Source organism: Callorhinus ursinus, unplaced genomic scaffold (genome assembly GCF_003265705.2).
Source record: "Callorhinus ursinus isolate GAN/ISIS: 27379988/994484 unplaced genomic scaffold, GSC_fseal_2.0 scaffold27, whole genome shotgun sequence".
NCBI lineage: Eukaryota > Metazoa > Chordata > Mammalia > Carnivora > Otariidae > Callorhinus > Callorhinus ursinus.
Window position 1 is genome coordinate 4,546,466 of NW_027397089.1, and position 12,713 is coordinate 4,559,178.

At 40.4% G+C, this 12,713-nt stretch overlaps 1 protein-coding gene across 1 annotated transcript in view; it reads left to right on the top strand.

The window, feature by feature from the left end:
• Positions 1–3,688, top strand: part of IPO8 (importin 8) — a 71,757-nt gene extending 68,069 nt beyond the window's left edge. Inside the window, exon 25 of the mRNA XM_025879751.2 lies at positions 1,727–3,688. Within this exon, the coding sequence (XP_025735536.1) occupies positions 1,727–1,824 (98 nt within the window). The 3' untranslated portion in view covers positions 1,825–3,688. The remainder of the gene's footprint in view (positions 1–1,726) is intronic.
• Positions 3,689–12,713: the final 9,025 nt, after the last annotated feature.

A 12,713-nucleotide genomic window follows, 5' to 3' on the forward strand; every position in this document is an offset into this window, starting at 1 on the left:
TCAGCATTTTTCACAGAACTAGGAAAAACAATCTTAAAATTTGTATAAAACCACAAAAGACTCCCAAGTAGTCAAAGCAGTCTTGAAAAAGAACAAAACTGGAGGTATCACAATTCCAGATTTCAAGGTATACTACAAAGCTGTAATCATCAAGACAGTATGGTACTGGCACAAAAATAGACACACAGATCAGTGGAACAGAACAGAGAGTGTAGAAATGGACCCACAATTATATGGTAATTAATATATGACAAAGGAGGCAAGAATATGCAATGGAAAAGAGTCTTTCAACAGTGGTTTTGGGAAAACCCAACCATTTTCTTAAACCATACACAAAAATAAACTCAAAATGGATTAAGGACATAAATGTGAGCTCTGGAACCTTAAACTGCTAGAAGAGAGCAAAGGCAGTAATTTCTCTGACATCAGCCATAACAACATCTTTTTAGATAGGTCTCCTGAGGTAGGGAAACAAAAACAAAATAAACTGTTGGGACTACATCATAGTGAAAAGCTTCTGTACAGTAAAGGAAACAACCAACAAAACTAAAAGAAACTATGGAATGGGAGAAGAGATTTGCAAATGACAGTCCAATAAGGGGTTAGTATCCAAAATGTATAAAGAATTTATACAACTCAACAGCCAAAAAACAATCCAATTAAAAAATGGGCAGAAGACACGAATAGACATTTGTCTAAAGACATACAGATGGCCAACAGACACGTGAAAATATGCTCAACATCACTCATCATAGAGAAATGCAAATCAAAACCACAATGAAATATCATCTTACACCTGTCAGAAAATCAACAAACAAGGAACAAGTGCTGGTGAGGATGTGTAGAGAAAGGAACCCTTGTACACTTTTGAAAGAAATGCAAATTAGAAATTTGGAATTTCAAAATTCCACTGTGGAAGACAGTATGGAGGTTCCCCAAAAAGTTAAAAATAGAACTACCATGTGATCCAGTAATTGCAGTACTGGGCATTTACCCAAAGAATACAAAAATACTAATTTGAAGAGATAGATGTACCCCTATGTTTATTGCAGCATTATATACAATAGCCACATTTTGGAAACAGCCCAGGTGTCTTTCGGTAGATGAATGGATAAAGAAGATGGTGTGTGTGTGTGTGTGTGTGTGTGTGTGTGTGTGTACACACAATGGAATATTATTCAGCTATAAATAAGAATGAAATCCTGTCATTTGTAACAGTATGGATGGATCTAGAGAGTATAATGCTAAGCAAATAAGCCAGTCAGATAGAGACAAATACCATATGATCTCACTCCTCTGTGGAATTTAAGAAACAAAACAAATGAACAAAGGGGAAAACAAGAGAGACAAACCAAAAAACTGACTCTTAACTATTCTTAACTATAGAGACCAAACAGATGGTTAGTTACTAGAAGGGAGGTGGGTGGGGGGAACGGGAAATAGGTGAAAGGGTTTAGGAGTACACTTATCTTGATGAGCACTGAGTAATATATGGAAGAGTTAAATCACTATATGGTACACCTGAAACTAATATAACACTGTATGTTGTTAAGTACACTAGAATTGAAACAAAAGGCGAATGCTCAGTTGGGCAGAATAGCTAATATCATGAGTCACATGTCTTCACAATGCTAAGTATAAAGAAATGAAGCTCATTTGAGGTTATTTCCAACTTTGTCACCTTAAATACTCTTCTCCCCCCCCCCCTTCTCTTGGCGAATGCTAGAGGCAAAGAAGAAGATTGAACAACAGGGAGGCTTCACCTTTGAAAACAAAGGAGTTCTCTCCGCATTTAACTTTGGGACTGTGCCCAGCAACAACTGAAAGAGGGAACATCAGTCTACCAAATGTCATCACTACATTTTACTTCACCAGGGGAATGTGAAGATCAAGGGGAGGGACAGAGTGGGCTGTGCCGGTTAACTCTGGCATTAGGCAGCACTTTTATCCACTGCCTCTTCCGCTTTGAACTTTCTCCCCCCGAAATATATATTCTCAGCAGCTACTGTAATGTATGAAATTCAAGGAAAACAAAATCAGTGGACTGAAGAGGACAAATCATATTCTCCAAAGGATGAATGACCAAGGTGGTTTTAGAGGACTGAATTGAATTGCACGTCTCAGGTTTTTGCCATGCAGAATCAGTGGATTTATGCGGATAACAGTGCCTTCTGTTGTACATGAATTATCTGAAAAATTTTTTTGGAGTGCATTGCAATTTTTTTTAAAGCATAAAACATATTTCTAGATATAATGTAAACCTTGGCTATATGTTGACTTATTCTGCATTTTACTATGTGAATTTACTGTTAGGCAGTTAGCTACAAGTCACTCTGGTTTCAAAAACATCACCGCTCGCCTCGCTCACCCTGCTGCTGGGGGCTGTCTTCAGGGGTTGTAAAATATGCACTGGCTCTGGTTTTTCATCAGATGTTTTGTGGCTTTCCTAATTAGTGTCTTATTCCCTCTTCCATCATATTTTTGAGCCCTGAAAGAGGTGGTATTTTTTTGGAGTCAGCAAATATGAATATGAATTTCATTTTTAACGTGGTAAGTTCAGGACTCAAAAGTTTCTTGGCAGCAAGTGGCAGGAACTCTTTAGTCACTGGAATTAACAGTAAGTCCGAGTGTATTCTGAATCATGTACTTAATTATGTAATGAATTGATAATTATACTAAAGCACATTGAACCCTTAGGAGAAGGGTGCTACATAAGCACGTGGTCTTTCCAGATAGGGGCTTGCATTTTCAACAATGTATCATTCCAGCTGTATTGGACCTGGGTCCAAAACATTTTCTAACAAAATTTTTTATCTAGGATAAAGAGCCAAATGAATTTAACTTCTACTTTTCACACATCTGAATTTTCTCCTACCTAATTCATTCTAGCCTTTATTATAGCTAAGTTCAGCTTGTTATATTTTTCACGGGTTGGGATGTTGGTCAGCTGCCCTCTTGGATGGTAATGATGCCTATAGGAAATATAGCAGATGGAGGTTATGGCTGTTTTTCTGAACAAATTCAAGACTAAAACATGGATCATAGTGTTTCATACAGTAAAGTGAAAGTGTATTTTCAAAACCTAATGTATTACTGGATGTGATACAGTTTTCTGTTTTTGTGAAATGTCTGCAGCTTATATTTCCCCTCAGTGACTGGAGGAATTTTCTCCAGGTGCTTCCTATATTACCATCCCTTGTTAATATTAACTCTTTTTAGAAGTTTAGGTTATTTAAGTAGTTTTTACAGAAGTAGCCTAAGAAGCCATGAGTTTCAGAGTTAAAGGATCCCTTGCTTTCCTCTGTCCCTCCTCCCAAGGCATTGTTATTGAATGTACCAGCTGGCAGAAGAGAAAGATGGCTCTGGGGGACATTTTAGATATCTTAAGCTTTGAAACTCTTCTTATTCTCCCCATGTCCAAAATGGTTTATTTTAACATAAATAATATGCCTTCACACTGGATTGTAAAAGGCATGTGATTTTATTTTTGTGAGGTATTGTCTTCTGCAGTATTAAAGGGAAAGAGATGTTAATGTGTATCATCCTATCTTGTTTTTGAAGCCAGGGTAGTTGTATAATTTTGTTACCAGCAGTGCTAACCTGAATGTGATCTGGTTACCTTGGAAATGCAGGAACTTATATGAATGTACTGTAAAATAAAACACGGACTGATTCCCAGGATTCTGAACCTCTGTCTGAAATGTTTTCTAAAATGTGGTGGTGCTTTAAGCAGGTGATCAAAATCCATCAGGGGCGCCTGGGTGGCTCAGTTGGTTAAGCAACTGCCTTTGGCTCAGGTCATGATCCTGGAGTCCTGGGATCGAGTCCCACATCGGGCTTCCTGCTCAGGGAGTCTGCTTCTCCCTCTCGTGCTTTCTATCTCTCATTCTCTCTCTCTCTCAAATAAATAAATAAAATCTTAAAAAAAAATCCATCAGTATGTTTTCTTGATTTTGGGGGGAGGTGGAGCAAGGTAGCTGTTGGCTTGGGAGGGTAAGAAGCGTTCATTAGGAGAAGCTAGAGTGGAGAGTGGTTGGGAGCTAGGGCCTATCTCATAAATCGTGGTGTCCCAATGAGAAAGACAAATGCTCTGAAAAAGCAAAGGTCATTAAAGCCACATCAGGACCTTGAAGGAAAATAAAAAAGGTGCTGGAAATAGAGCCATTTTCTGATTGACTTCTAATCTAATGACAGCCTAAGTTGAGTGGAATGGGGACTTTCAGGGAAGATGGCAGAGTAGAAAGATCCTTAGCTCACCTACTCCCATGGCTACACCTAGATAAAACCCACATCAGTGTAAATAACTGAGAAAACAACCCAAAGACTGGCGGAACAGACTCTCTGCTGCTAAATATAGAGAAGAGGCCACTTCAAAGAGAGTAGGAAGGGCAAGATGCAGTTGGAATCCAAACTGCCCCTCAAAACTGATCATGGGAGAGAAGGACACCTCAGGCATGGATAAAGACTAACAGACTCCATGCCAGACACCCCAGGCATGGGGGACCCGCAACGGGAAGACTAATCCCCATAACATTTGCCTTTGAAAACCAGAGGGACTTTGTAAGTTTTTACAGTCAATGGGGCTCAACATTGGAAACTTTAAAAACCAGCAGGCTCAGCTCAGAGAGCAGGAGGGCAAGAGGAAACGGAGTCCCCACGCTTAATGAGCATAGCAAACAACCCCACTGAGATATGGCATAGAAGCAGCAGTTTAACAAATAAATGTCCAGGGTGTACAGGAAGCTATATTTACTAATCTCAGGATGTGTGCTGGAGGGGCAGGGATCTTTAGATTTCTCCAAGAACAAAAAAGCTTGCAGGCACCATTTCTCTCACCTGGCCCCTAGTCTAGATAACATGCACACCTGCAGGACCCAGCACAGCATGAACACTCTCCACCTCGCTTTGCTAACAAGTGCACCCATTCCTCCAACCCACGCTCAGAAGTCTATCCAAAGCAGTGCCACAAGCTTGGTAGTACGAAAGCAGCCCCAACAGGGGCCAGCACCACCCCAAAATGACTCCTGCCCTGAGGGGAGGGGAAGAAAGCCACATACCAGTCAGAATGTTGTGACAACAGTAGCTGTGGGCAGACATCCCGTCTGACTGTAGGCCCTGCCCACCGGGAACATCTCTCAGGGGACAACATAGGGAGAGTGCCCTACAGTTAGGTGCTACTACAGCTCTGGCAAATGCCTGGTCTGACAACTCAAGCCCAAGGTAGTCCCAGACTGGCCCATTAACAATATAGGGACCAAACCTTCCCCACAACAAAGAGAGCCATTGCTGATGACTGAAAGCAAATGCAGTTCAGCCATAATAATAGGGTGCATGCAACACACATGGGAGTTACCCCTAAAGCACCAGGTTCTGGTGAACAGGAGACACTGCACTGCAGGGCACTACAGGACCTCTTCTTCATAAGGATATTACTTTCAAGAGTAGGAGGTTTAACTAACCTTACTAACACCCAGAAACAGACCCAGAGTTAGACAAAATGAGGACACAGTGGAATATATCCCAAATGAAAGAACAGGACAAAATCACAGCGAAAGAGCTAAGGAGACGGAAATAAATAATACGCTTGATAGAGAATTTAAAGAATGATCATAAAAATACTCATTGAACTTGAGAAAAGAGTGGAGAATCTCAGTGAGACCCTCAACAAAGAGATAGAAAACGTAAAAGACAACCAATCGGAGATGAAGATCTCAATAACAAATTAAAAATACACTAGAGGGAATAAGGCCAGAGAAATCAGAAGAACAGATCAGTGACCTGGAGGACAGACTAATGGATGGAGGTCAATCATGACAAACAGGAAAAAGAAAAAAAAAATGAGACTAGATAAAGGGAACTCAGTGATACCATCAAGCATAATAATATTCACATTATGGGATCTCAGAAGAGAGAAAAGGGGGCAGAAAATTTATTTGAAGAACTAAGAGCTGAAAACCTCCCTAATCTGGGGAAGGAAACAGTTATTCAGATCCTGGAGGCACAGAGAGCCCCCAACAAAATCAACCCAAGGAGGTCCACACCAAGACACACAGTAATTAAAATGGCAAAAAGTAGTGATAAAGAGAGAATCTGAAAAGCAGCAAGAGAAAAGAGTTACATATAAGGAAACCCCATAAGATTATCAGCTGGTTTTTCAGCTGAAACTTTGCAGGCCAGATGGGAATGGCCTGATTTATTCAAAGTGCCAAGAGAAAAAGGCTGCAACCAAGAATACTCTATCTAGCAAAGTTATCACTCAGAATAGAAGGAGAGATAGAGTTTCCTACAAAAACACAAGTTAAAGGAATTCATTACTATTAAACCAACCTTACAAGAAATATTAAAGGGGATTCTTCAGAAAGGAAAGACCATAGGCAGGAGTAAGAAAAATAGGAAGCAGAACAGCAGTAAATCAAGTATATCTACAAAAATCAGTCAAGGGATTCACAAAATAAAAGGATATAAAATGCGACATGATATACCTAAAATGTGGAAGAGAGAAGAATAAAACTTTAATGCTCTTAGAATGGGTTTGAACTGAAGTGACCATCAGTTATGTTACTTATATTACAATGCTAAGCTTAACATAGACAGCTATACATATATTATATATAAACCTAATGGAAACCACAAATCAAAAACCAGTAATAGGTATGCAAAAAATAAAGAGAAAGGAATCCAAGTATTACACAAAAGAAAGCGAAAAACTGCAGAAGAATAGAGAAGAACTTCAAAAACAACTGTAAAGTAACAAAAAGCAGTAAGTACATACCTGTCAATAATTACTTTGAATATAAATGGACTAAATGTTCATATCAAAAGACAGGGTGACTGAATGGATAAAAAAGCAAGACCCATCTATATGCTGCCTACAAGAGACTTATTTCAGACCTAAAACATGAAGACTGAAAGTGAAGGGATGGAAAAACAATTATTATGAAAACAGAAGTGAAAACAAAGGCAGGGTAACAATACTTATATTGGACAAAATAGACCTTAAAACAAAGACTGTTAAAAGAGGTAAATGAGGGGGGGTGGAGCAAGATGGCAGAGGAGTAGGAGACCTGGATTTCGTCTGGTCTCAGGAATTCAGCTGGATAGGGATCAAACCATTCTGAACACCTACGAACTCAACAGGAGATCGAAGAGGAGAGTAGCAACAACTCTCTGAACAGAGAAGCGACCACTTACTGGAAGGTAGGACGTGCGGAGAAGTGAATCCGAGGCGATATTCGGGAGGATAGACGGCGGGGGAGGGGGCCTCCGTCGGCCGCTTCTGGCAAGGGATAGAGCCGCAAGCACAAAATCGGGACTTTTAGAAGTCGGCTCCGCTGAGGGACGTCGCTCCAGTGGCTAAGCAGGGGGTGGAACCCTCGCGGGACAGTGTGGTCTCAGGACCCTCGGGGTCACAGAAAGACCAGGGGTGCCTGAGTGCGCCAGAGCTCCCAGGTATCAGAGCGGGGAAGCCGGCTGCAGAGACGAGCCGAGGCGCGGGCTCTCAGCTTGGGGTTGCCATAAACTGTGATCCGCGGCCCAGTCGGGCCACTGCTTCTCCAGCAGGGACCCAACAAGCAGCAGATCCGGGGAGACTCCCCTTCCTCCCCGGGGAAGAGCGGCGCAGGAACACACCGCAGGGATCTGCTGGGTTTGGAGACTCCACATGGGGTCGGGTGCCAGAGATAGCAACACTCGGTCACAGGCCGGGTGAGCACGGAGTGCGGCCGGAGACCAGGGACACGGGAGTGACTGCTTTTCTCTGGGGGCACACTGAGGAGCAGGGCCCCAAGTTCTCAGCTCCTCCGGGCGGAGATTGGGAGGCCACCATTTTCGCCCTGGTCCTCCAAAGCTATACCGAGAACTTGCAGGGAACAAAAGCTCCTGAGAGCAAACCCGAGCAGCTTGCTTAGCCCGGACAAGGGCGGGGCAATTCCGCCTCCAGCAAAAACAGTTGGAAACAACAGCAACAGGCCCCTCCCCCAGAAGATCAGCCCGAACAGCCAGCAAGCCAAGACCAAGTTTACTGATCAAGGAGAACGGGAGAACTCCAGTCCTAGGGGAATACTGCACATAGAATTCATGGCTTTTTTTTTTACCATGATTCATTAGTTCAGCAAAGTTAATTTTTTAACTGTTTTTTTTTTTATTTTTCTTTTTCCCTTTTTCAACCAACATCTTTTCAATCCCTTTTTAAAAAAACATTTTTTATTTTTCATTTTTAGAGTCATATTTTATCCCTTCATAGTAGTTACCCTTATTTTTGGCATATATATATAAGTTGTTCTCTCTTTAAAATTTTGAGATACAGTTTCTTCTAACAGATCAAAATATACCCTAAATCACTAGTGTATGGCTTTGTTCTAGTCTCCTGCCTGATCTAATTCTCTCCTTTTTCTTTTTTTTTTATTTCTTCTTCTTTCTTTTTTCAAACAACTTATCAATTCCTTTTATAAAATCTTTTATAATTTTCATCTTTACAGTCATCTTCCATCCCTTCATTGTATCGACCCTTATTTTGTACATATATGCCTTTCTTCCTTTAAAATTTTAGGAGGCACTTTTTTCTAAGAGACCAAAATACACCCAAAATCTAGTGTGTGGCACTGATCTATGCACTAGCCTGATCATATTTGATCATATTCTGCTTTTTTTTATTGTTCTGTTTTTGTTTTTATCTTTTTTTTTCTTTTTTTTTTTTCTCTTTCTTTCCCTTTCTCTTCCCCTGGTTTCAGGTCTTTTCCGATTTGTATAGAGTATATTTGCTGGGGACGTTGTTAACCTGTTAGCATTTTGTTCTCTCATTCATCTATTCTCCTCTGGACAAAATGACAAGACGAAAAAAATCACCTCAGCAAAAAGAACAAGAGGTAATACCGTCAGCCAGGGACCTACTCAGTACGGACATTAGTACGATGTCAGACCTAGAGTTCAGAATCATGATTTTAAAGATACTAGCTGGGCTTGAAAAAAGCGTGGAAGTTATTAGAGAAACCCTTTCTGGAGAAATAAAAGAACTAAAATCTAACCAAGTCGAAATCAAAAAGGCTATTGATGAGGTACAATCAAAAATGGGGGCACTAACTGCTATGATAAATGAGGCAGAAGAGAGAATCAGCGATATAGAAGACCAAATGATGGAAAATAAAGAGGCTGAGAAAAAGAGAAACAACTACAGGATCACGAAGGCAGAATTCAAGAGATAAGGGATACGATAAGACGAAACAACATTAGAATAATTGGGATCCCAGAAGAAGAAGAAAGAGAGAGAGGGGCAGAAGGTATATTGGAGCAAATTATAGCAGAGAACTTCCCTAATGTGGGGAAGGAAACAGGCATCAAAATCCAGGAGGCACAGAGAACCCCTCTCAAAATCAATAATAATAGGTCAACACCCAGACATCTAATAGTAAAACTTACGAGTCTCAGAGACAAAGAGAAAATCCTGAAAGCAGGTTGGGAGAAGAGATATGTAACCTACAATGGTAGAAATATTAGATTGGCAACAGACCTATCCACAGAGACCTGGCAGGCCAGAAAGGACTGGCAAGATATCTTCAGAGCACTAAACGAGAAAAACATGCAGCCAAGAATACTATATCCAGCTAGGCTGTCATTGAAAATAGAAGGAGAGATAAAGAGCTTCCAGGACAAACAAAAACTAAAGGAATTTGCAAACACAAAACCAGCCCTCCAAGAAATATTGAAAGGGGTCCTCAAAGCAAAGAGAGAGCCTAAAAGCAGCATAGATCAGAAAGGAACACAGACAATACACAGTAACAGTCACCTTACAGGCAATACAATGGCACTAAATTCATACCTTTCAATAGTTACCCTGAATGTAAATGGGCTCAATGCCCCAATCAAAAGACACAGGCTATCAGATTGGATTAAAAAACAAGACCCATCGATATGCTGTCTGCAAGAGACTCATTTTAGACCCAAAGACACCCCCACATTGAAAGTGACAGGGTGGAAAACCATTTACCACGCTCATGGACACCAAAAGAAAGCTGGGGTGGCAATCCTTATATCAGACAAATTAGATTTTAAAACAAAGACTGTAATAAGAGATGAAGAAGGACACTATATCCTACTTGAAGGGTCTATCCAACAAGAAGATCTAACAATTGTAAATATCTATGCCCGAACATGGGAGCAGCCAATTATATAAGGCAATTAATAACAAAAGCGAAGAAACACATTGACAACGATACAATAATAGTGGGGGACTTTAACACCCCCCTCACTGAAATGGACAGATCATCTAAGCAAAAGATCAACAAGGAAATAAAGACTTTACATGACACACTGGACCAAATGGACTTCACAGACGTATTCAGAACATTCCATCCCCAAACAATGGAATACACTTTCTTCTCTAGTGCCCATGAAACATTCTCCAGAATTGATCACATCCTAGGTCACAAATCAGGTCTCAACCGGTACCAAAAGATTGGGATCATTCCCTGCATATTTTCAGACCACATGCTTTGAAACTAGAACTCAATCACAAGAGGAAAGTCGGAAAGAACTCAAATACATGGAGGCTAAAGAGCATCCTACTAAAGAATGAATGGGTCAACCAGGAAATTAAAGAAGAATTTAAAAAATTCATGGAAACCAATGAAAATGAAAACACAACTGTTCAAAATCTTTGGGATACAGCAAAGGCAGTCCTGAGAGGAAAGTATATAGCAAGACAAGCCTTTCTCAAGAAACAAGAAAGGTCTCAAATACACAACCTAACCCTACACCTAAAGGAGCTGGAGAAAGAACAGCAAATAAAGCCTAAACCCAGCAGGAGAACAGAAATAATAAAGATCAGAGCAGAAATCAATGGAATAGAAACCAAAAGAACAGTAGAACAGATCAACGAAACTAGGAGCTGGTTCTTGGAAAGAATTAACAAGATTGACAAACCCCTGGCCAGACTTATCAAAAAGAAAAGAGAAGTGACCCAAATCAACAAAATCATGACTGAAAGAGGGGAGATCACAACCAACACCAAAGAAATACAAACAATTATAAGAACATATTATGAGCAACTCTATGCCAGCAAATTAGATAACCTGGAAGAAATGGGTGCATTCCTAGAGATGTATCAACTACCAAAATTGAACCAGGAAGAAATAGAAAACCTGAACAGACCTATAGCCACTAAGGAAATTGAAGCAGTCATCAAAAATCTCCCAACAAACAAAAGCCCAGGGCCAGATGGCTTCCCAGGGGAATTCTATCAGACATTTAAAGAAGAATTAATACCTATTCTCCTGAAACGGTTCCAAACAATAGAAATGGAAGGAAAACTTCCAAACTCATTTTATGAGGCCAGCATTACCTTGATCCCCAAACCAGACAAAGACCCCATCAAAAAGGAGAATTACAGACCAATATCCTTGATGAACATGGATGCAAAAACTCTCACCAAAATACTAGCCAATAGGATCCAACAGTACATTAAAAGGATTATTCACCACCGACCAAGTGGGATTTATCCCTGGGCTGCAAGGCTGGTATAACATCCGCAAATCAATCAACGTGATACAATACATTAACAAAAGAAAGAACAAGAATCATAGGATCCTCTCAATAGATGCAGAAAAAGCATTTGACAAAGGACAGCATCTTTCTTGATCAAAACTCTTCAGAGTATAGGGATAGAGGATACCTACCTCAATATCATAAAAGCCATCTATGAAAAACCTACAGCGAATATCATTCTCAATGGGGAAAAGCTGAGAGCTTTTCCCCTAAGGTCAGGAACGCGGCAGGGATGTCCACTCTCACCACTGCTATTCAACATAGTATTAGAAGTCCTAGCCACAGCAATCAGACAACAAAAAGAAATCAAAGGCATCCAAATCGGCAAAGAGATAGTCAAACTCTCACTCTTTGCAGATGGTATGATACTGTATGTGGAAAACCCAAAAGACTCCACCCCAAAACTGCTAGAACTCATACAGGAATTCAGTAAAGTCGCGGGATATAAAATCAATGCACAGAAATCAGTGGCATTCCTATACACCAACAACAAGGCAGAAGAGAGACAAATCAAGGAGTCGATCCCATTCACAATTGCACCCAAAACCATAAGATACCTAGGAATAAATTTAACCAAAGAGGCAAAGGATCTGTACTCAGAAAACTATAAAATACTCATGAAAGAAATTGAAGAAGACACAAAGAAATGGAAAAACGTTCCATGCTCATGGATTGGAAGAACCAACATTGTGAAGATGTCAATGCTACCTAGAGCAATCTACACATTCAATGCAATCCCCATCAAGATACCATCCACTTTTTTCAAAGAAATGGAACAAATAATCCTAAAATTTGTATGGAACCAAAAGAGACCCCGAACAGCCAGAGGAATGTTGAAAAAGAAAACCAAAGCTGGCGGCATCACGATTCTGGACTTCCAGCTCTATTGCAAAGCTGTCATCATCAAGACAGTATGGTACTGGCACAAAAACAGACACATAGATCAATGGAACAGAATCGAGAGCCCAGAAATGGACCCTCAACTCTATGGTCAACTAAACTGTGACAAAGCAGGAAAGAATGTCCAATGGCAAAAAGACAGTCTCTTCAACAAATGGTGTTGGGAAAATTGGACAGCCACATGCAGAAGAATGAAACTGGACCATTTCCTTACACCACACACAAAAATAGACTCCAAATGGTTGAAAGACCTAAACGTGAGACAGGAGTCCATC